This window comes from Rhea pennata, chromosome 1 (genome assembly GCF_028389875.1).
Source record: "Rhea pennata isolate bPtePen1 chromosome 1, bPtePen1.pri, whole genome shotgun sequence".
Classification (NCBI taxonomy): Eukaryota; Metazoa; Chordata; class Aves; order Rheiformes; family Rheidae; genus Rhea; species Rhea pennata.
Window position 1 is genome coordinate 51,537,866 of NC_084663.1, and position 24,714 is coordinate 51,562,579.

General features: G+C 39.5%; 1 protein-coding gene across 2 annotated transcripts; it reads left to right on the forward strand.

The window, feature by feature from the left end:
* Positions 1 to 482: 482 nt before the first annotated feature.
* Positions 483 to 23,751, forward strand: TMPO (thymopoietin). Of its 2 annotated transcripts, XM_062585677.1 has the most exons (11): positions 483 to 866; positions 10,456 to 10,582; positions 12,015 to 12,173; positions 13,845 to 13,945; positions 18,202 to 18,321; positions 18,422 to 18,517; positions 19,083 to 19,193; positions 20,054 to 20,143; positions 20,229 to 20,294; positions 20,455 to 20,549; positions 21,931 to 23,751. In XM_062585677.1, exons 1-11 carry the CDS (start codon positions 627 to 629, stop codon positions 22,223 to 22,225), a joined length of 1,500 nt encoding a protein of 499 aa, XP_062441661.1. In that variant the 5' UTR covers positions 483 to 626; the 3' UTR covers positions 22,226 to 23,751. The 2 variants fall into 2 exon arrangements, with proteins under 2 accessions (XP_062441661.1, XP_062441654.1); XM_062585670.1 differs by lacking the exons at positions 20,054 to 20,143; positions 20,229 to 20,294 and having other exon boundaries at positions 484 to 866.
* Positions 23,752 to 24,714: the final 963 nt, after the last annotated feature.

Consider the following 24,714-nt stretch of genomic DNA (forward strand, 5'->3'; position numbering starts at 1 on the left):
TACTGCGGGAGAAAACGCTTCAAACGCACTTGCAAGGCAGTCGCTTGCGCGAACGGCGGACAGGCGTGCGACGAGCTCTGCAAACTGGCCGCGCCGGGGATGCCGGCGGCCGAGGAACCCGCGGCGGGGGCGCCGCTGTGGGGACGGCGCCCGGCCTCCCCCGCGGGGCGCGCTCGCCCCTTCACGCGGCGAAAGGGGGAAAAAACTCCCTCGCGGCGGCGGGGAGGCCGCTCGCTGGGGGGGGAGGGGAGGGCGGAGCGGGGGCAGTGAGGGGAGCGGGGAGGAAGGCGGCGGGCGGCGGCGCCCCACGCGCCTCTCCCGCCTGAGCCGAATTTAAACTGCGTTGCCCTTCCTCGCGCAAAGCACTAACGCCGAGGGAGCCCGCGCGCCGCGGCCCCTGTCCGCCCGCCAGCCAATAACGCGGCCGCTTCGTTCCGCGGCGCGCCAATCGGGACGCGCCTTGTTGCCGGCTGGAGGAGCGCTGGGTGCGCGCGCCCGCCCGCCCGCCCGCCCGCCGCGGAGCTGGGTCGCTGGCGCGGGGCAGGCGAGTGCTTCCTCCTCCCTCTCCCCGCCCCTCTGCCCGCGCTTTGTTGGTGCCTCTCCCGGGCGGGCGGCAGCCGGCGGCGATGCCCGAGTTCCTGGCGGACCCGTCGGTGCTGACCAAGGAGAAGCTGAAGAGCGAGCTGATCGCTAACAATGTGAGCCTGCCGGGCGGCGAGCAGCGCAAGGACGTCTACGTGCAGCTCTACCTGCAGCACCTCACCGCCCGCAACGCGCCCGCCGCCGCCGCGCAGCCCGACTTCTCCAGCGACGAGGAGCGGGAGCCCACGCCCGTCGGCGCCAGGAACCGGGGCGCCCCCGGCCGGGTAAGCGCCGCCGCCCGCCTCCCGCGCTCCGCTGGCTGCGCGCCGGCCCCGGCCCGCTTTCCCGCCCGAACGGGGCCGCCCGGGCTGCCGGCGCCGCCTCCGCCGGCGAGGCCGTCCCGGGCCGGCGGGTTTCCTCGCAGCGTGGCCGCTAAGCGGGAGCCGCGGTGGCCGGCAGCCCGCCGGCTTCTCCCCCCACCCCTGGGGCGGGGGGTGGGAGAGCGCCCCGCGGCCGCGGAGGGCCGGGCCGCTGGCGCCGGGGGTGCAGGGCGGGAGGTCCCCGGCGGTGGACGTGGGGCGTCCCGGCTTGGGGATCTCGTCGCTAAAATATTCGCGGAGGGGTGTTGGAGAAACAAAGCGAGAGAAGCCGCGCACGAGGCTTCGTCTCGCTCGCGTTAGACAGGAGCCCGCCGCGAGCGGGCTCTGCTGCACCGAAGCACCCCTGGCCTGGGTAAGCCTCTCCTGTCACACGAGAGGATGAAACTGTGGTGGAACAGCTTGTTCGTTTTGTTTAACGAAGCGGGCTGTCTTAGTGTGAAGAGTGTCTGCCTAATATAGTTGGCTTTCTCATAGTGCTGAGCACGTGTTTTATAGCAGAATGCCTCTGGTGAAGGCTTCAGCTGGCTGACTGTTACTTGCTCTGCTAGACTTCCTACTAGCATGTGTACAAGAAAAAAGGGGTAGCTCATGATAGTTACACCTTTTCTCTATGGGATAATGTTTTCTTTATTTTGTTTTAGTGCATCCATTGTAAATTTACATATATTGAAAAAAATCTTTTCATAATCTAGAGCTAAACACACTAATTCATCTCATGTAAAGGTTTTGTACAGTGATCGCCAGCTACTAGAGTTGTAGTTCATAGAAAATTTGTGTCTAAAAAAGCTCTATCTTTCAAAGTTTATTTGTAAAGAGGATGCGGAGAACTAGACTTTTTCCAAAGGTTTTTCGTACTTCCAGTGTATTAAAACTCACAACTGAAAGTTCTTAAATTAAGAAACTGAAAATTGTAACTAAAAGAGGATTTTTTTTTTTGCTAAATTGCTTACCTCTTTAATGTGTTCCTAATTCAAATGCTTAATTGATGTTCACTGGAGAAAATTTACTGTAGACTAGGTACTTCTCTAGCTCAATGGTCTGCCTTTGACATTTTAAGGTGCTTTTGAGTAAAAGGGAATGAGCTTGAATTTGAGCTTGTAAGAGAAGGAAAGTCTCACATTCTGAAGTCCCTAGACTTAATTTTTCCCTCCTTTCCCCTGTGCTTTAACTTAAACAATTACAGGTGACTTTGTTTACAGAATGGGTGGGACTCTTGCACGTTTGTTAATGTCTGCAAGGCTCTGTGCTAGTTGTGCTAGTCTTGTATATTAATTTCTGAGCAGTACACCTTGATACAAAACTCCAGAGAGTATTGCAGTGACAGCAGTTGGAATTCGGTGGGTTTTGCTTCTCTTGCCTCCCTCCCCCTGCCTGCCTCTGCCCCCGCAGCTCAGTTGTATGTATAGTACAGCTTAGGAAGTTCTGAACCTGCTTGTAGCTTGATAAGCTGTTGTACCTGTTAATGCCTTCTGGCATAACAGTGCTTCTGTGATTTGCTGTCCTTCCAGTAGAGTAATGTACAGGCCCCCCAAGTGAGAAGTTCCCCAAATGTTTGTAAGATAGAAGTGAAGAAGGTCTGATATACTGAGGAGCGAGATTCTGGTATGGAGGCAAAATGAAGGATGTTGGAATGATTAATTGCTTTCACTCTTGTCCCCATTTAAAGAGGAATGTAGGAATATAAGGAAAAGGAAACTAGAACTTACACTCCTCTGTGTAACTTCTTTTAATATCAAGTACTTATTTTATGCATTTTTTTGTAAAGACCAGAATAGAGTCTGTAGTGGGTACATATGGAAGTACAACTGCTTTATAACTCACATAAGTATTGCAACATTGCTTTTTTTTGGTTAGGCTAAGATATGAGTAACAAAATTACAACGCTTTATTAACTCTGTTTTTATGTATGTAACATACATAACTGAAAAAGATAGTATTGACTTGTGCATATTGAGAAGAAAACGCAACCATCTGTTTTAAACTTTTAGGCAATCAACAGTTTAATGTTTGGTATTCAAGAAGTAAATTACAAAAATCTTCTGTGGGATTTATTTTTAATTGGTCTACTCTGTTCTGTGGTTCCCATATCTCAAGTTTGAATGCTGTTTAATTTGAAAATTGCAAGGGTCTCTTCAATAAAGATGACTCAATCAAGGCCAGTAGTAACTTGTTAAAAAAAAAAAAAAATGAAAGAGCACTTGTAGTTTTCCATTTCAGATCGTTCTGGCTCACTATGCTTTCTGTGATTCCCAATTTTTGGTATTCCTTTGGACGTAGCTTAATTTTGTGGGCTCATTTGGGAAAAAAAAAAAAAACACTCTATTACTCTATTATTTGGGATGGATGCCTGATGCATAGAGGGAGAGGTAGAAAAGGGCCAGAATTGCTCTTGGAGCAAAGAGATGACTAGACTGCTCTCCTGTGACTGCAAGAGAGCACCACAGCAGAGACCTAATCTTTCTTCTGAATTTTATGCTTTTTCCTTAGTAATGCTAACCCGGTAGTTGTCAGTACTTTTTCTGTGTCCTTGAGTCTTGCTGCTGAAGTCCCAATTCTGTTGAGTGAGCAATGATGTGTCTGTTATTTGAGCCCTCTGGAAGAGTTGGGATCATAGTCATAAATGAGCTTGTTCTTGCTATACGGGAATAAGCTAGTAAAGATATGAAGTACATTGTTTAACATGTTTTTAAACCCAGAAAATTGAGTATAAACCATGTTCTTCTGTATTGGCCTGAATAATGCGGGTTCAGACTTAAATCCTGGAGGATCTTGCTGATCGCTTTGCCTCTCCTCACCCCCCCTGGGTCCCCTCGCTTTCTTTTCCTTCGGTGCGAGCAGACCCGTGCGATGCTTTCTGAGCAGGCAGCTTGTCCAAGTGGCACTGATTGCGCCTGCGGTCTGAGTTCCCGAGCGGCGTGGGAGAGGCGGCGGAGGCGCTGCGGGCGGCCCGAGGAGGAGCGGCGGGCGGGGGAAGGGCCGGGCTGCGGCGGCGGGCGCCGCCAGGGGGCGCCGCCGCCGCTGCTCGGGCCCTCGCCCGCCGCGCCGCGCCGCGGCCCCCGCTGAGGCTGAAGGCCGAGCGGCTCCGCTCCGAGGGAGGCGGCGGGTGCGTGTGTTCGGCTTGGGTCGCTACGTTACTTGATCCCTCGGCTGACTTGTGAACGCTGAGGGAAGAAAAGTGTTTTTCTTAAAATAGATACGGGGCACAAGTTCGACGGAGTACTCTCAGTATGTCCATGCTGCAGGCATTGAAAGGGGGCTAAAGCCAAACTGGGCCTCTTGGTACTGAAAGTTGTCCTTTTGGCACTGTTGCAGTCATTAAAATGACAGTATAGACTGTTTAAAACTAAGGTTCTTTCGGTTCTGCTCGTTTGATAATGCACTTATGGGCACATTTTTGACAGAGGAAAGATCTGTGCTGCAGTGAGGCAGCCCCCCCTTAATTATCATTCTTTTATCACAAATGGAGGGTCCTTCACTGTTCCAGCATAGTTCTGTCAATACCACATCCAACCTACCGTTCTCAAGACAAATAAAAACATCAGTGTGCAAGTAATGTAAAGTTGATGTATTGTGGGATGACAGCAAGTGTAGTGCTTCTGTAGTGTTGCTGTTTGTGTTTAATTTTTATCCATTTGGGCTTGATTTGACTTCTGTTTTTGTTCTGATAGTGATGAATGCACAGATGATTAATGTTGCACGTATGAACAGACCAGACCTTAAAGAGATTTTGTTTCCATTGAGGTACTGGTTTCAGGCCTGAAAGTGTCATGCTTTGGGACAGCAACCTCTTCATCAGTTAGCATTTTTTTTTTTGGCAACGGAAGTTCAAAAGTAAACTCCTGAATGTAGTAATAGCCAATCTGACCTCTCTGAAACTCGATCATTATGTTTTGTAGTGTGATAAATAAGAAATATAAAAGCCCTCAATATACATAAGGTGTAGACTGACCAGCATGAGATGACTTGACTTCAAATGCTGTCAAATACATAAAATCCTGTATTTTAAAATAAAATTATTTTTCCAAATGTATTTTTAAGAGAGCTTTCTTGTGAAGTATATGAAAGTATTCTTCAAATGTGGATACTTTCCTAGATGCTGAAGTGCTTAAATGTGATGTTAATGGTCTCAATTACCAAAAGACTCTCAATGTGGCAATAAAATACTAGGAGAGGGAAAACCTTTTCAAGTTCTGCTTACTTGGGCCTTGCCCTGATAGAACTGTCTACTGAATTTTCCAGTTCAGGACAAATAGCTCAAAGGATACTTTTGCCTTTTTAAAAGTGCTGTTTTAAAGCAGACACCAAAAATGTCATCTTCACACTGTTACCAAACAAAGCTCAAAATGTTTAGCTGCTTATGACCTGGATTATCAGTGCTTTCTTCTAGAAGAATCTTTCCTGAAATTGTGTGATATTTTGTAGTTGTGATTTGAAAAGGATCCATCAGATATCTCCATTTCATTCCTGATATTCCATCTCTTCCTGAAAGTGTAATGAGGACCCTGGGATTGAAAGGCCTATTTGAAACTACAGAAGAGACTTGCCAGCTAAAGATGGCTTTTTAAAATCAAACAGAAAAGTAAATGGAAAGCTATCCTCAGTTCTTCATGATCACAGTAGTATGATGGTAATAATATCTGTAGCTACTGTAACTGTACGGTCTGAATCCCTTCCCTGTTGGAGGAGGGCAGGTAATAGTAAAACTGGAAGCTTTTGAAGATTGAGGTGTGGAAGGTGAAACTGGATGCTGGGATAGGTGAGAGAACATGAAATGTGTGTTACCCAATGAAGGAAGAGAATCTATTCAATATGGACTTTTTGGTTGTATCTCTTAATTTGTTTTACATTATGTTCAAACAGTTGACCATAATTAAGACTTTTGTGGGCTTTTAAATGGTGATTTTCTTCTGTTTGAGTGTTTAACAGCATTGTCAGCTGTGGTCACTAGAGGTGACGTGACTGAGTAATTCCCATTGCAGGATAGTTTTTGTGTGGCAGAACTTCCCATTGCAATGTCAGACTTCTGCAGTTCTAGACTCTTCAACTTACAGTGCTCCTTATTAATATACTGCTATAATAGCAGTCATATTCTAATAAACTAGACCCAAATGTCCTGTTAAAGTAATTTAGTCTAGCACTGCATGTCGCTGTTCAGCAAGGATGCATATGCAAGCCAGATCTCCATGTCAGCATTTGGTTGACTGACCACCAGACCATCTGCTTGTATGATTTCTTGATTTGCTTTTGTTTTGAACTTTCACTGTTTCACAAAATTCCCTGGAAATGACTCTTCACCTGTGCAGCATTCATCTGTTTCCAGAGCAGATCTATTTTATCCAGTGAAGGGAATATAATTGGGGGTGGAAGAATGGAAATTATAAGTCTGGCACTTGGTAACTGAGGTTTAAAGGTAAAACTCTCACAGTTCAGTGTATTAGCATCTCTGAATTATCAATGACTAATTTTCTTTCCGTGGTTTTTGTCTGTCATGTAGCTTTTGGTAAGTATTTTCTAAGCATTTGAGATCAAAAAGTTCAGTAGACTTGGTAAAAGATTATTCTCCTGCAGAAAATGCTTGTTTCAGACAGTTAAAAATCTATTATTGATACTTGGCACATGCAGTTACTTATCTCTTCCCCTGCCTTCATAGAAATACAGTTATTTGTTGATACTGTACAAACTGGAGAACTGACGTGCCTTCTGTTAACGCAATTTGGGCTTTCTTAGCCTGTCTTAGGCTCAGGGGTTCCTTACTATTTCTCTGAATGAGGTTATCTGCTGCTGGTGATGAAGCTGCACCTGTTTAGAATTAAAGGCCTCAAGTATACTAGTTAGGTGCTGTTTAACTGTTGGGTTTTGAAACTGCTTCTTTTGTATGGTATCTTTGAGAAGCCATTAAATAATAGAACGGACAACTGTTACTTCAGTTCTATTTGTGATTGGTGGAGTAGTGCTGAACTAGTAAACCTAGCAGCAGAAAGTCTCGCTAACTTGGTCCATGGCTTTTTGGATTCCTATTCAGCAGGAAGAGCAAAGATGAGGTGCAGAATGGCTTCCAGGTTTGAGTTCTCATGACTTTCATTTTCTGCTCCTTTTCTGTTAGTGAGAGGTTTTTTTGTTTGTTTGTTTGTTTGTTTGTTTGTTTTTTGTTTTTGTTTTCCTGTGGAGCAATGTCTGAGGAGAACTTCTCTTGTGCTCTTGGTTTTCCTGTTCCTTTAGAACTGAGAATGCTGTGTTGGAGGCCCATGCTTATAATTCAGTTCAATGCTTGCTTGAAAGATTGGGTCCCAGTTATCTGAAACTGAGTCTGACAGATGTCGCTACGAAATTGCCACCTGTATAGTATGAACAAATCTCAAGTGTTAAGTATGCAGGTCCTCTTTCACCTCCTGTTTTCCAGCAAATAGTGCTATGTAGAATATAGCAACCAGTAAGGTTGGAAGGGACCTCTGGAGATCATCTAGTCCAGCCTCCCTGCTCAGCAGGGTCACCTAGAGCACGGTAGACAGGGTTGCATCCAGGCGGGCCTTGAAGATCTCCAGAGAAGGGGACTCCACAACATCTCTGGGCAACCTGCTCCAGTGCTCCATCACTCTCACAGTGAAGAAACTCCCCCTCACGTTCAAGCAGAACTTCCTGTGCTTCAATTTCTGCCCTTTGCCTCTTGTCCTGTCATATGGGGCAACTGAAAAGAGTTTGTCCCCGTCCCCTTATATATATATAAAATATATAAAGAATTCATGCTGCTAATTCTGATTTGGATTGCAATATATTCAGATAGGGATTATTGGTCTGGGGATAGTGTTGCAAGAGTGTTTGAGATTGTGGTCAGCTACACCACTTTACTTGGCAAATCCTAGCACTCACTACAACTTTAAATGTTTCACTTCTGCACCACAGTAAGGCTACTTTACTTGCACTAATAGAAGTATTCCTTGTTCTGTGTTGTGACTAGACCAGGAAACTGTGTGACAGGGTGTGTTGTTGGTTTTTTGTTGTTGTTGTTGCTTGTCTTAATTTGCAAAGATGAATTTTAAAGCCAGATCTTCAACCTGGTTCACAGTGTAGTCACACAGCTAAACTGTGGTGATGCACAGAAAGTGTGGTGGTGCTTTATAGCATAATAGTAGAAACTAACCTAGTGTTCTTGCAGAGGTTAATGCTGTCATACCACAACGAAGGTATGAATTTCTTCTTTCTTTCTGCTACTAGAGACTGATCCTGTGCTCCAGTGAGTATTTAAAATAGTTGCTTACTGCTTGTACAGATCAAGTAATTTGCTTCAACTTTAAGAGGAACATATATTGAAAAGTAGCCCTCCTCTTCCTTCTTACTCTGCTGAAACTGACTGTTCTAGTCATCTCTCTTTCTGGTAATGCTGTAAGGAAAAGTGAAACAGTATTTGGAAGAAAAAAAAGATATCTGAGATACTGGACTTCATTTACATTGGAGGACCATGTTACTCATTAGTTGCAGTTAGTAAGATTACTGTAAAACATCCAGTCCAATACTAAGTAGTTTTTCTTTTGTATACTGCTAGAATGTAGCCTCTTCTGTGGTCCATAAGAGGTACTACTGCAACAATGTATTAAATCAGGTTTCCATTTACTTAAAAGTTGGAATATTGATTTCCTGTACCCTGCAAGTTTTCTTCTGAAATATGGAAGTATCTTAGTTAATCTGATAGATATGTACAACACTGGAGCTGTCAATAGCCTGAGCAGATCCAAACAAGAAAACCTGCAGTTTAGTAGTCCGGGGAAAAGAAGAGAGGCTAGTTAAAGTTGATGTGGCTATTTAAAGCTAAGTATGACCAACAGATTCAAAAGTACACCATGTAAAAGTCTCCTTTATAGCTACAGGTTGGTTGGTTTTTACGTACTAGATACTTGATTTCAGATGTTTCAAAAACAGATTATTATGATAAAGCAATAGAATGATTGATTAGATATGGTGTAAATAAGACACTTTAGTGATCATATCCTTTCTTTAGACTGCTTGGAGTCTGTTTCTTAATTTTAACAAGTAACAGGAACTCTTGGAGATTCTGTTGCTTTTCAACAGCTGGTTTTCTTTAACTCAGTGATGGGGTTTTCTCAGTCCGAGAGTTCAAGAAAATCTATTTTATGTGAACTATATAATATCCAGTATTATTTGAGAGATCCTTGCCTGTCAATTAAATGTTGACTGGCTAGCTACTGTTGACTCATATCAGCTACTCTTCTGGTAGTCTTAGTGCTAGAAAAAACTGTTAGTAGTGAGGGACTGTCATAATGTAACTGTATTTGAAACTTCAATAAGTATCTTTAGTAAGTAGTGGAAGACCCTGCTAGCTCTTCTGGGCAACCAAGCTGAGGTGTAATTTGGTGTGTAGCTTGTATCTGCTTATATCCTATAACTATGGGGCACTGGTTTGAAATAAGTCATATCTGTTTATAAGTCATAAATCAATCCCAAGATTGTTCTCATCTGGGATCAAGCAATTCTCTAAGCATATTTCTTCTTTTCTCCTCATTCTCTTGCAGACCTTGGAGCTTGGAAATGTCTATTGTAGTAACAAAGGCTTCCCAGGTTGAACAAATGTTATGATTGCTCTGTTTAGATAGAGCGGAAACTGCTAATTCAGGAATAGCATCTTCGCAGGTCATGTTGATGACAATCTGTAGATGGTGGTGGTGTGTTGCCAACTCTTAGTTTTGCCAGTTGGATTTAGGATTTGTAGAGCTACAATAGCAATGACTTAAGCAGACAGACAGGAGTGTGAATGTGTTGGTTTTGCCTTTCCTGCATCCCATCTGTAATTTCATGTAATCTTGTAGAGAACACTAGGGTAAGAAAGGGAATAGTCGGAAATCTGGGAGGATGTGGATAGTGTTAAACAGTGTTGGATTAAGAAGTGTTGACCTACTAGGTAGAAGAAGAAATGCAAGTGGAACATTTTATAGTAGCAATAGTAAACCTTTCTGGTGTTTAGAAAAATGTATTTAACCAGTGTCAATCTAAATCTACCAGTATCAAACTTGGCAGTTGTGGCAAGTGATTTTTGCAATTACTGGCTCAGAGTATAGGCATGATGCTTTATTTGGACTTTAGGTATAGTCCTCAGAAAATTTACAGAGAAACTTACAAAGCCTTATCTCTCCAGTCATAGGGAAGAAATCCCCTCCTGTTGCATGACTGAAGTTTAAATTTAAACATAGGATCAGGATAATTGGTGGGACTTCTGCTATAGAGGGGGCTTGTAGTAGGTGTTTCCTTTTTTAAATATGAAACTTGTGCACATTTGCTTATTAGATGAAAATATTTGAATTGTTTCATGTAGGCTTTACTGTGGTGCAGCAGGGGGAGAATATCTTTTTTCATGTGTTATTCTTCTATGGTTAGGACTTTAATTCCTTTCTGTGACCTCAAAGAGATGTAAGTTTTCTGTATTAACTAGAAACAGTCTTGTATTGTTTTTTCTTGTTTGTTTTTCCTACTCCCTCCCACACAGAAAGCTATAAAGAAAACTGACAAACCCAGGCCAGAGGAGAAGGATAACCTAGATGTAACGGAGCTCAGTAATGAAGATCTTCAAGAGCAACTTGTGAAGTATGGGATAAATCCTGGCCCAATTGTAGGTAGGTCAAGTGAACTAGTAATATTCATCACTTCAATATATTCTGTATATAATATATATTTCATGTATCTCTAAACTTTTGCTCTGAGTACTCTGAGCTTCCCTGATATGGTTGCTTATTAAGCTTAGTGCCAATATCATTGCAGTTTTATTTCCCACTTCCAATTTTTTTCATTGGACTACTTAGACTGAAAAGACTTAAAGCATTGCTGTGTGGGCAAGTGCACAGTTTGTTCCTCTTGTGTTTTGGGCCAGCTGGGCATGTTCCAACTTCTGAAGCTTTGTAACTGCTGAAGTTCAGTGCTGTGGTAATACAGCCTTCTGATACAGATTTTGAGATCTGAGGCCTACTTAAGTAGAAAAAAAATCTTATTAAATAACCTAATAACATTGAGAATAGGTTGGGAACTTTCCTGGAGCATTCATTGCTCGCTGCACTGTGTGGTATTGTTTTTCTTAACTTACTCTTTTTGTTCTCTTGAATCTTGTGCTCCATCTTATGCACTGGCTAACTGTAGCAGGAGGACTAGGAAGAAGTCATGTCCCCAGCTTAGCCTCTTGCCTTAGGCACTTTCCTGTGATGTGGGAATAGAGCCCCTCACCTTTTCAGATTGTGCAGTAGCCTGATGGCAAGAGACTTTGCTTTCATAACTCTTCAGCAGATAATGGTTTCCTGTAGCATGCTGAATCTTCTGTGGAGTGTACTTCAAATCTGAGTGAATGAAAATGCCAGTGGTGGAGTCTGGAGTTCTGTGATAGACTATCTAGAGTTAGAGAGAATTATGATAGTATTTCCTGTTAGCTGTTTCTGTATGCCTTCCCATTCAGCCAGTTTCTCTTGGGTAGCATTTGAATAGAGTCTTCTGAAAAATTCAAGCAATCACTGGAAAGATACCCAAGTTTGGGGATAAATGAAAGACCTAGTTCTTACTGGTTATGGAGTCTTTCTTATGAGAGACTACCACTCCTTTTAAAGGAAGGTTTCCTATTGGAAGATTTCAAATAAGGTTAGACTTCTTTGTAGCTAACAATTCAGAGATTAATGACTTCTACAGGTTTTTTCAGAGTAGTCCTGATGTGGAATTATATCTTAGACGTTATACCTCTTATACCTTAGACGTTATACCTTAGACGTTATACAGGTGTCCCATTAGATCAAGTGAAGCAATGTAATAGCTAGTTGTTGCAAACAAAGTTCTGTTCTTGCTGCTCACTTGCACCAACTCTGCATATTGGACTGAATTTGCTAGTATGGCAAAGGTCAAACTGGGAGGAAGTAATTCCAGGATAAAGGAGTAAGAGAATAGCAGTGGAATCTGCCTGGAAACATAGCCTAAGTGGTGGCACTTGGAGATTCCCAAAGAAAAAAAGAGCGAAGTTCTAGCAGTTAAGCCAGGAAAGATGGCTTTAGTGCATATCCTTCCTTTTTGCAGCTACTACAAGGAAACTTTATGAGAAGAAGCTGTTGAAACTGATGGAACATGGTCCAGAGATGAAGTCCACTGTGCCTCTCCCAACAATCACTTCATCTGCTGAGAACACCAGACAAAATGGAAATAATGATTCTGACCAGTACAGTGACAATGAAGAAGGTAAGACTGAAGTAGAACTTGAATGTGAACTATTCAAGTTATATATCGGTAGCAGTTGCAGTAGAAGGAACTCTAAAATCTAAAGAGAACACAATTTACTGTTAGTTGAGACTTTCAGAAAATATTGCTGTAGACTACATGTTCATATACTTCACTTCAAAATATTGGCATGGTGATCCAGCAGGAACCTGTTCTGTGGAAAAAAAAAATATTTTGGTAGTAGTTTCCATATTTTGACCATTTTTTTCCCCCATAGAGAATTGAACCTATATGTCTGAATAGATATGACAGTTCTCCAGTCTAAGTGTTTCAATGTTCTTTGCACTGCAACTTTTAGTGAATTTTGTCCAACGTCTATAGTAGCTATTCATATACTATTCTGGAATAAAGATGTTTATACTTTTTAATGTCACTTTATTTCTTTTGTGCATCATTTGATCCCTTTTATGCTATATTTCTTTTGGATTTAGTTTAGGGTGGATTGCTTGGTTTGGGTGTGTGGATGTGGGTTTTGGGGGCTATGTGGGTTTTTTTATTTGAATATCAAGTTTATATCCAAAAAGTATGGAGGAGGGATGGGATGCTGCTTTGAGGTGGGGAAGGATCCTGAAAACACGCCATGGTGCATCTTTCAAAAGGTAGAAGCGATGTATAGTTTAAAGATGCCCTTGAATGGAATGCTTAAATGGGAATATCTTGGGTGTTTTTTTTTTTTTTTTTTTTTTTTTTTTTCCCAGGAATTTCCCTGGAGTTAGGACAGAAAAAGCTGAAATAGAAATTCGAGTATTTGATAGATCTCTCTTGTATATTTGGGCTTGGTTTTGAAACTTTTGTTTCTGACTAGGATTACTGGAAAGTGGGGGATAGAGGGAGATACTTTACTTTTAGGACAGCTGAGGGCCCATGGGTAGCTTGCAGCTACCCCCTATTTGAGCATGCTTCAACTAGTTATCAAACTATTCAAACACTAAAGGAGAGAACAAGAACAGGCTCTATGTAATAGTGTTTAAGAAGCTAAGAGACCTTAATAACTGAAGTTTAAATCTCTCGGTATAATGCTATTAGAGTTTTAGAAGGGGGTGGTGCAAATAATGCATCTTCTTTCTGGTAATATGACTGCTGACCACTTGCTCTTTGAATTAAAAAGGAGTTTTAGGTATAAGTAAGTACCTATGTTAGAAATGAAACTGAAAGCCTAGATCTGTGATGTGGAAACTTCCAGTTGCACTACCAAAATTAAATAGTATGATGGCATTTCAGTTAAAGTAATTACAACTGGTTAACAATTTCTAAATGTAACTATTAGGTTGGTCAACACTTATCAGAAATGTATGTTTCTTTTTTTAAGACAAAACTGAAATGTCTAAGTCAGTATTTTAAAATAATTCTTAAGGTTATTTTTCAGAAGACCTTTCTTGCCCGTTCAGTGGAAGAACTCACCTGTATTTCACTTTTTTTAAAAAAAGAAATATTTATTTGTAACAAAGTAGTATTGGCTCTAGAATTAATTCTGTTAAAGTACAAGTTGGTTTACATTAATAAAACCACCAGTAGTATTGTAGAAACCATTTATATTAAAGTGGATTACACAAGCTTGGGATAAAAAGGCAAGCGGGTTTTCTGGGGTTATTTTGGTATTTTCAGCTGTCTGAATGATTGTTTTGTTCCCAGATCCGAAGACTGAACTGAGGCTTGAGAAGAGAGAACCACTAAAATCCAAGACAAAGGCTTCAATAGGACTCAAGCAGAGAAGAGCTGTTGAACACAACCAGGTATGTTTATTTTAGTGGCTTCTAGAACAGCTACTCACTGTGAGTATACTTGCTAAGCACCTTACCTTGTTTAACGTAATCAAATTTGACCAAGTGGGCTATGTTGTTTGTAGCAACTTTTTTTACAGAAAGCTTACTTTAATACAGCATGAAGAATTTGTGAACTAATTGTACAGCTGCTGTTTGTCTAGTGTTGCCTGTATGATAGCAGATCATAATTTTGAATGTTGAAGGTTGCTTTTCTGGATTGCTAGCCTCTGTAGCAATTCTTACAGGAAAATTCTAGGTAACTCTAACACCTTTAGTTTTAGAAACCTGGCAGATTTTTAAACTAAGAGAACTGATGTCCTGTTGTATGTTTGTAAACAAGTTAATTCACCAGAAGTAACTCAACAGTTTCTCAAAGTATGACTGGAGGAAGAATAAGCATCTCTCCCCTTTCTTCCTACCCTTCATCTCCAACCACAATGGTAGGAATGGTACTTAGAGTAGACCTCTTAAGTTTTGGGGAAGATCGCTTTTAGATGAGAAAAGATAAATAACTACTTGAGCCTGACTCTATGTACCCTTTGCCCTTAGCTTACAAATAGTGTTATTGGTTCCCTTGTCGTGGTGAAGGAGGAATCTTGCAGAAGCACCTCAAATACTTGAAGTGCTGACTGAATATTGGGACTCAGTAGTTGATTGTTGATCTGTCCTTGTGATGTGACAGTATCACTAAATGTCCTTTTACTCAGCTTAGATTACTAGTATCATTACAGTATTCACAATCTGAGCGATAAGCTGTGGAATTGTGCTGCAGTACAGATTTGCCTGGAAATCCTTTGAGGGACAAAAAAAATCTGACCTGTTAGTAGTTTGAGGTATCTCAGCAGCTCAGCAACTCTTGTCACTACTTTGCAGTATGATAAATGCTAAATCCTTCCTACTGGAAGGTGCTTGTTTGTATAAGCATGCACGTGCTATGAATATCTCTCAAAGCTGGCAGCATACTGGTATGTGAGCTTGAAAAATAAACACAAAGTTACGGAACTCTCAGTAGTTCTGCTTATTTTCAGTTGGATTCTTAGGACTACAATTTGAACTGATTTCATTTCTACCAAAAGGAGTAGTTCATAAAACACATTTAACTTATTCAAACAACTTCTATCCAAGATAATCTTTGTAATGGGCATCTGATTAAGATTCTTGTGGTTTAAGGATTACTTTTTTCTAAACTGCCATTCATCTAGAAGTCCCTGTCAATTTCAGTATGATAGAGGTATTAAATTTGGCCATCAATAGATTAAGCTCCCTAATCCTTAGGGACATACTTAGATCACTACAGCCACTACTTTGACTGAGCATTGATCTCTTAAAAATGCCACAAAAATACCAAGAGGAGGAGGGCATGTCAGTTTTTATTTTACCTGATTTCACTGTAATAACATGAAGTCCTTATTCTATTTTCTCTTGCAACCTTTTACATGTAAGTGGAATGTGGAAGCTCCAAAATATTATATCTGTAATAAACAAGTAGTTAAAGGAGTATCATTTGTTTACTTTGAAATAAGATCTTTTCAGATTAATGTCAAATTCTTCAAGAACTCCCCAGCTTACAGAAGCTACTACTTTTCAACTCCTGATTGCTGTGTAAATTTTACAACTGTATGGACCCTAGAAAGCACGAAAATCAAATGCTTTTGTCTAACAAATGTGCCAAAATACATAGCTGTATATTTTGCTGAGATAAAGGATGAAAGATGGAGGAGGTGATACTGTGTGTGTGCCTAATCAGATCTTAAGATGAGACCTAATGTGTCAAGTGACTGCACTTCTACAGAAGACCTGCAACTCCCCTTCACTGTGTGGCATTGGCTGAAAGTTTATAAGGCTCTGAAAGGTTGCGGGACTGAATTGGTTGGCCCTGTGGTGTGAGCAGACCAGCATGTTGCTACTAGGCTCTCTGCAGCATTATTGTTAGTTCAGACATGTAGAGCTGAAAGGATTCTGTCTGTGTCACCTGGTTCTTAGCTATAGATTTGTCTCTGAGTATTGCTCTTCTCTTCTTTTAAGAGTGCAGATAGAAAGGCTTTAAATAGGTTGGTGCCAGGGGATTGAGAGACTGAACAGTTATATGGGTCTTGTCAGGTAGCAGTAGAGGGCTGAATGAATGTGAGCTCAGCTCTTTGTGCATTAGTTGCTGTCTCAAAGTGAACTGGAGAAGTTGAAAGAAACTTTATTTGAATGCTCCCCTCCCCTCAAATCATGTAGGTGAATATAAGTTCAGAGAATAAAACTATGAGCTTGAGATCTCCTGGTAGATGCACTGGAGGAGGAAAGAGGAGGGCTAAGTGACTTAAATGCTAGAGTTCTGCAATATAGGCATACTTTCTCTGTTGGAGACTTTGTACAGTACCATTCTAGATGTGCCATATTCCCATTCTCTTACCTATTTTTCTGGCTATCTGTATAACTGAACATGCAGGTAATAAAACAAGCAGCTTTGTGGCTCTGGAAATACAAATGTTCTGTGGCATACCACTTCTGTTCTACGCTCTTATCAGGTGTAGGTGATAGCTGAGGTAACATCATAATCCATAGCCTAGCTGTTCGTAAGTAATGTGACAATTCAAAGCATATACCAAGTAATACTTTGGTACCACACCATTGTAACTTTTGCTCTGATTATTTACAGTGGTTTTGGTGTGTCTAAACCTTAGTATTGCATTTTAAGGGGGTTTCTTTAGTTTGGACGTTTGTGGAATCACAAACAGAATATCTGTTCAGTTGAAAGTAAGAATAACCACAGCAGAAGACTGCAATATTTTTGTCCCTTAAATATAGCCTACTGAAGTTTGGATGGGTCTCATGCAGTACATTGTGTTTCTAGACTTCTCATGCAAGGTTTCCCTGGTACCTAAAACATAAGCGACAAACATCTAGAGAGCAAGGGAGATACTGATCTACTGAAGTGCGTATTTTACTATAAGAAAACTAGTTTAGTCAAACAGCTTTGAGCAGGAGAACTCCCCATTAGTAGAATGAAGGAACTGCCTTACTACTTGTTTGAGAATTCAACATGTTTTTGATTAAGACCTTCTGAGTAAACTTCAGAATTGAAGTTAGTTGTTTTTCTAAGCCTCTAAAGTAAAGTACCCACCAATAGAAATTGGGGGAGAGGGATGTGTTTTGAGGCTGCAGGCAAGGCGCTTTTTTGACAGGGAAGGTTGAAAAGCCAATGTCTGAAAATGTAAAAGGGGAATAGGAGGCCTTTCATCAGAGATCTCTTTAAATACTGGAGGTTTAGGTTGATGTCTGAAATTCTGTATGAAACATCAGAATCTATTTGGAATTGAGGTCTGTGTATAAACATTTGGTTTTCAAAGTATTTCAGTGACTTGAAAGTAAAGCAAAATACTTGTGCTCCCTCTGCTGGATATGTAGCAGCTGTAATGTAAGAGTCTATTGTATATAGACTCTTAAAGTTGCTCAACTTACAGTTTAATCAGAATAAAGATACAAGTGGAGAACTCTAAACAAGGCATTGTTAGATCTTACATTAATTCAAATTTCATAGTTCATGTTTTTTTTAGATTTATAGTGATCTGTTTTTGACTTGATCACTTGAAAACCCACAGTGAAGTGAAACTTTTATAATCTTAACTCTTTGTGGGAACTTTGCAGACTATAAAAGGTGTCTATGCCATGTGTCTTCCCTCCCTCCCTCCAATCTGCCTGGATATTAGGTCCTATTGAAATGCAGATGGCTGTGCCTAAATGATCTAAACCATTCCCATCTCCATTTGCGAGAATAGTCTCTTACCTGAATAGAGAATGTGGTGATGCTTTCAGCACATGCTTATAGATACATTTTTGTGTGTGTGTAGACAAGTGATATAAGACTGAAAGTTGGCATACCCACTATTCAAGATTTTGATGCAACTACTTGTAACACAAGTAATCTCACTCTACTACTATGAACAGGTTCAGTTCTCCAGTTCTCTTTTTTACTGTTGGACATCATTATGCTCAATTTTGTATTGAGAAAATAATGCTATAAGCATAAGTATTGTGCTCAACAATACTGATCTAGCTAGCTAGATGTTACTGAATGCATTGATGCATTGGGATCAAAGTTTTTTTTTTTTTTTTTTTTTTTTGGCTTGCAGACATACTGCTTCTGGAATATGCATGCTATTTGGCTTTTGGTTGTGGGTATTTAATGTTGAGACCTGGCTTTCATGTGTTTGATAATGTGTTTGATGCTTGAATAGACCTATTCTCAAGATGAAGTTACTGAGACTGTCTGGACAAGTGGATCTTCAAAAAGTGGACCTCTGCAGGCATTTTCTAGGGAGTCTACAAGAGTGTCAAGAAGAACACCAAGGAAAAGGGTGATGAGAGGCTTGTTATAATAGACTCTTTCCCCTCCCTCACTATTAAGTCCCAGTGGCTATTTTATTCAATTATTTTCTTCTGTTTTTAATCAAACAGGTGGATGCTACAGCACAATTGCCTGTAGATGATGCTGTAATGTCAGAGAGTACTCCCATAGCTGAAACTATACAGACTACAAGCAACGAGACCCTAGTAAATATGCTTAGTAAATATATTTAAAATATGCAAATGATATTTTTTTTGTAGTGTACATATACTGACAGAATCATTCTGTTTTAAACAGATAATCTTTCTTTAAAACACTCTTGTATTCATTAGTCTTTGAACCTGCTTATTCAGTATCCATAATAGTGCTTAGTGTTGCTCACTTTAGATGGGACCTAAATGCCTACCTAGTCCCATCTCAATGTTTTTTTTTGGGGGGGGGGAGGGGGAGAGGGAGGTGAGGAGAACTGCACAGAAATAAATGAAAAGATCTAAGGTTTTACAACATAGTTTCTGCTTTTAAGCTTGGCTTTTTTGTGAACTAACTTTTGTTTCTAAATGGCTTAAAAAAAGTTATTTGAAATGACAAGCAATGTGCTTACTATCCTTATTTCAGAGTATCTGTTATAACCTTCTTGAGTTAACTCCTAACATGCATCTATTCAATGCACATAAAGGTCTTTATTGTTTGGCTCTTTTCCCTCCCTTCCCCCTCCCCCACTATTTTATATTTTGGTTAATTCTGAGTCTGAACAATTTTGAATCTTGACAGGTTGTCAATAGGGTGTCCGGAAATTTCAAGCATGCAGCTCCTACACTATCAATCAGTGAGTTCTCAGACATGCCCAGAAGAACACCAAAGAAACCACTGATGACAGCTGAAGTAAATAAATTAAAACTTAGATTGCTATTGCTTACTCTATGAACAAGGTTCTGGTGTATGTTTTTACTGATTAGAACAGAAGGGGGCTGGATGGTGTCATTGCTTATGTGGTATGATAGTCAAACTGAACTGTATTATCACATGGCATAAAGGGAGAATGTAAACTTACTTTATCTTCCCCTTTCAGATTTATAACTTGTGAAGGGGTGGGGGGGAAGAGGGAATCTTGCTTTGTTTCAAGCCAAGTATGTTTTGGAGTGTTTTTTCTGCTTGTGTGCTGTTCTTCTGTACAGAATGCTATATTTTATTTTGAATTGTTTAAATAGCTCAAAGATGGAGCAGAGCTGGGTTGTGTGGCTTTGATCTTATAAATCAACCTATCCTGAAAAACTGCAGTCTGGATTAGTTTAAGGAATTGAATACTAGGATTACTTTAGACTGTAAGTCTGAATTTAAAAAGCATGCAGTAAGAGTCCTGTCAGCTATTGAGAAAGTAATAATTCTGAGCTTGAAAAGTTATTCTGATCTCCTGGAAAATTGTCTAAAACGCTTGCAAATTTATGTAATTGTATTACATGTAATACTATAGTGTTATATATAGTATTGTGGACTTATGCAAAATCATACTTGGCTGAATTGTAGTTTATTGCTTCACATAGATAAAACTTGCATTAACGCTTGTGAAAGCTACTTTACTAGTGGATGTTACAGTTCTATGAAATTAGCTACTTAATTTAGAAAGTGAGTGACTGCAGTTCTAGCTGTCAGACAGACAAATGTGTGGAGAAAACTTGGGTGTTATATTATTTCACATTGTATAAGTCTTTTTGTTAGTATTTTACTGCACATTGTTATTACAGCAAGAAGAGACAGACTGCCATTGTCAATGTGTTTTTAATCATGTTGGCCGCAAACAGTCCTGTGATCTGCTCAACACAGCCATGATAGAGGTGATGGTCAAGTTTTTTTGATCGTCTAGACCATTGGCTGTCAGGTGTATTCATTATTTATACAAAATATCTTTTTATCTTAAAGGAGACTGAGGAGAACACTGAATGCATTTTGATACCAAAAGTGACCAGACAGCTGCAAGTAGCAAAGGTTAAACCCACTTTTAAACCCCCAGAAATAAATGTTTTAAATATCACTGGGTGACTCATTCTTCTTTACAAATTGCATCTGGTTAAGGTTACTGAGATAGCTGTGCAGGAGCTTCTTGTTTTGAGGTTTTGTTAGGCCTATAACTTTTTTGTTTTTCTAGGTACTGGAGAGAACTCATACAGAAGAAAGAAGAGTAGAAAGGGATATTCTTAAGGAAATGTTCCCTTATGAAGTATCAACACCTACAGGAATTAGGTATTACTGAGACTTGTTGGGGTGGGAGGGGTGGAGTTATTTGTTAATCAGTCCTTGTAAATCTGCTTAAGCTGGGAAGTGTGATTATTTTTCTAGATTTCTTAACAGTTTTTGCATTCTGGCTCAATTGCTGTTGAGATGAACATCTATCTTTTCTATTTTGTTTTGTGCACATAGTTGTTAGCCAAAACAGCATTTTCTTTAGATTTGGGGTAGGAAGAAGCAAGGTAGTAGTCTAGTAGTAATATTACTGGTACTTCTGGATGCTGGAAGTTGAATGGAAAGGAGTTTTCTATGTAGTATCACTTAACAATACTTAAGTTATCTTTTTTTAGCTAGGCATAACTGCTTTAAACCTACTCTTGGATTAAGGAAAAATCTTTCAGTATAGATTTCTGGTTTCTTTTCGAAAGCCAAAGAGGATTTTCAAGTACCTTTCTTTAATAGTCCTATTGCAGTTAAGGACGAATTTTAATGTGAGTAAGGATGGCACCTAGGAAGGACTATAAAGTTGCTCTTTACACTTGTATTTAAACAGAAAATGAAACAACACTAACTTCCCAATCCTCTGGTAATTAAGTATTTTATTTTTCTGCTGTAGCTTGTTTCACAAAACCTTGACTTTTTGCTGTTACGGGAATATGAAAAAAGTCTCCCAAAGGTTAGGTAATGGGAAATCAACTCTAAGTCACTTCTGGCATGCTAGTTAGTGTTCTTGTTTCAGCATAATCTGCAATTGCATAAAGTGTTAACCTAAAAAGAATGTATGGAACCAGTTACTGCTTTTGTGAGATATCTTCTCCCCACACAGCTTTTTCTCTCATCTTAGGTTTATCATTAATTAAATCTATGCCACTTTTATGTATAAAATAATCATACACATCTTTGCACATAAGGACTAGGCAACTTATATGGAATTCTTAACACTTACCACATTATCTTCCGGGTTTGTATATTGGCTTAACTATCAATAGATAAGTATTTTAAAGGGCCTGGGCTAATATAAACAAGTCTAGAAATCCAAAAATGACTAGATAATGAGTAAAGATACAGAGAGTTGAGAAATAGTTCATAGTTTATTCCCCTCTATCATCCAGTAAGTATGTGGGTAGGGATGAAGTAATGTGGCACCTGAGACTTTCAAGGATGGTGGGGTTTAGGGCATCTTTTGGATGTGGTCTGTTGGATTTTTTTTAGGGGGGGGAAGAAGGGGAGACATGGGCACTAAATGATTAACTTCATGTATGCCATTACAACTGGTAAGTTATTAAGAAATAGATATTTTGGGTACTCCAGTTGCTGGAAATGCCAGTACTAAAATTTTCCTATATACCTTACATGCTCCCTTACATGTGCAGTTAATTATTTTTTTAATTAACAGTGCTAGCTGCCGCAGACCAATCAAAGGAGCTGCTAGCCGGCCTATAGAGCTCAGTGACTTCAGAATGGAGGAAAGTTTCTCTTCAAAGTATGTTCCAAAATACAGTACCTCAGCAGACATCAAGTCAGAGAAACCGCCAATAAAAAAAGAACGTTCCATTCCCCTGTGGATAAAAATTCTTCTGTTCGTTGTTGTTTCAGTCTTCTTGTTTTCAGTCTATCAGTCTATGGAAACTAATCAAGGAAATCCTTTCTCTAAATATCTGAATATTGTCTCTGGGGAAGGTGCCAAATGAGTATCTTTCAGAAAGGCACGCCCGACTTGATCTCCTAATTTTAATTGTAGAGAACTCTTCTGCCCTCTCATCGGTTCAAGGACTACCTACCGATAATGTGATTGGAACCTGATAAATTGGATAAAAGAAGCAAGATAACATGAATGGACATCAGTAACTTACTGGACTTTGAACTAGTAGGAGATCACTTTGCCATAGGAGTAACATTTTTTTTAGATCTTGAACTTTTTGTAGGCTTTATTTTTTTAATGTGGACATCCTTTAAATTCATTTTTGAGAAACTGTATATTTGTTTTTTGCGATAACTTTGAAGCTGAGAAGGGCAAAATTGTAGTAAAATGTGAAGCTGTGGATTTTTAAAGCTTTTTCTTTGTACAGAAAAGAGGTTGTACTTTTGTCTCTATAGATGATAGTGGAAGAGGATCTTAACACAGGTAATAAAGGGAAATACATTTTGCAGTAACAATGTAACTGCATTTGATCTCTTAGCGTGTAGGGAAAGTACAGCTATAACATTTTCTGTAGATCACTGTAACTTTTTAGTAAATGTAACTGTAAACCTGTTTGCGTTTCTGTAAAAGTCTTAGTATCATATTAGTAACTATGTTTAAGCCTAACATCATTTTTAAATGTATCACTTCATTTTAGTGCTTATATAGTGTTGTAGGAGCTGAAAACAAATCTAATTGGCAACAGGTGTCTTAGAGGAACTTATTTATTAGCAATATGTGTGTAAAATAAATTTTACATCAAATATAATTTGCTACTAAAATACATTTTTAGGTCGAGGTTGTTGTCTGAAGTAATTCTAAATTCTGAATTTTGCAGTTTTTGTTTAAAAGCAAGGTCTTTCTATCACAGCTTTGTATGATTATCTTTGAAAATTCATGTAGAGAGAGATTTCTCAAAGTGAAAATTCCGTATGAAGTCTTACTGTTACATGAAGAGGGCATTGCTGCATTTTCTGCTACAGCTTCATCCTTTAAGGTGAGCTTTACTACTCTTTCATGCAGTTGAATATTTTTCTCAGTGGAAGCATGCTGAAATACTCTACATTGTGTAATTAGTTGAGTGAGCAGCTGACTTCACTACTACCAATGAAGAGTGATAACCAACAACTTAAAGTGAATGTATACGTTTTGATGTGCTTAAGTCTGCAGCATACAGATATTTGGTCTCGTTGCCTAGTACAAAACTGCAATAAATCACACTTTTTACTCTTAAAGTGCTACTTATGAAAAGCTAAGGACATTAGTTAACATAGTCTATGCCTTTTTGCTCTAGGTACAACATTAATGTTTAGACCGTAGCCATGGGGAAGCTTTCCTTTCTGTGAACTTTGGGACAAACATGGTAACTGGTAGCAAAGCAATAGTTTTTCTTTCTGTTAAGATTAATATTTTTTCCTCTTTTAAACTTGTCTTTTGAGTAATCTAAATAGATAAAATGTGTCCATTCTATAGAAAATTGTAATGTCTTTCACTTTTGTTGTCAAAATGCAGAAAAATAAAAGTGGTATTAATGTGTGTGGGCTTTTATTATTAAAACAATTGTTTTGCTGAAAAACAGTAGAAGCAGGACAACTGGTAGATCAGTGGTGTCTTTTTGTTACAGTCTAACATGATGGGGGGAAGAAACAGATAGTTTAAAGAAAAACTAGCTGTTCATGTAATCGAAGCTTGTGGGGGGAAATATACTTTCACTATAATAAAAATAATACTTTTGCACTGTAATCCTTTAACATATGTCAGGTTTTTATTTTGAGTGGGGAGAGAATGTAGTCTTCACTACTTTTTCTGTGTTTAAGGCTTTTTTCTTAAATTATTTTCACTTTACTTTCATTGCTATATTTGTTAATATAATATATATTTTTCTCTTCTAGTTACATGAAATACTTTCTATTGACTTCCTTCAGGAATGTTATGTAGCATCTTAGAAACAAACAAACAAAAAAAAAACTACAATGCAATTAAATGTCGACATTTTCATTTATGCACTGTTTTGGAGATTCTCCTACAAAAACTTCAGTGTTACTTCACACAAGGTAAAGACTTTTCCACATAAGTCCTCAAAGTAATCTACATCCAATTCAGTTGAATTTGGAAGACAGTGTAATTACAAAAAATGAATAATTTACTTAAATAATTTAATGTTAGGAGAGAGCCCTGAGAGTAATCTCTTCCCCTTACCTACCCCATACGGATTTATCAGTATTCCTGAAGCTGCTCAGATTGTTTTAAAGGAATGACATGTCTAGTAGTACTACTAGATGATATTTAAAGAGGGCATCTGATTAAAGCCTCCTAAATACTGCTCTCTTAATTTCAGTGAAGAGTACTGTAGTTTGTGTCAAGGTGATGAATCAATAGGAACTGGTACTCCTTTTTTTAAAAGTCTGACTTTCATTCCATTTGTCTTTTTCTGCATTTTAGGCAGAGCTGGGGTAAACTTGCAGAACCAGTTGCACCATAAAAGTAATTTTATTGACT

Bases quoted from the DNA above. Each gene is read 5' to 3' on its own strand.
- TMPO (XM_062585677.1), top strand. From the start codon at position 627: ATGCCCGAGTTCCTGGCGGACCCGTCGGTGCTGACCAAGGAGAAGCTG. The intron at 20,144-20,228 runs GTGATGGTCAAG...TTTATCTTAAAG, and splicing joins TCAACACAGCCATGATAGAG to GAGACTGAGGAGAACACTGA. The intron at 20,550-21,930 runs GTATTACTGAGA...TTTAATTAACAG, and splicing joins TCAACACCTACAGGAATTAG to TGCTAGCTGCCGCAGACCAA.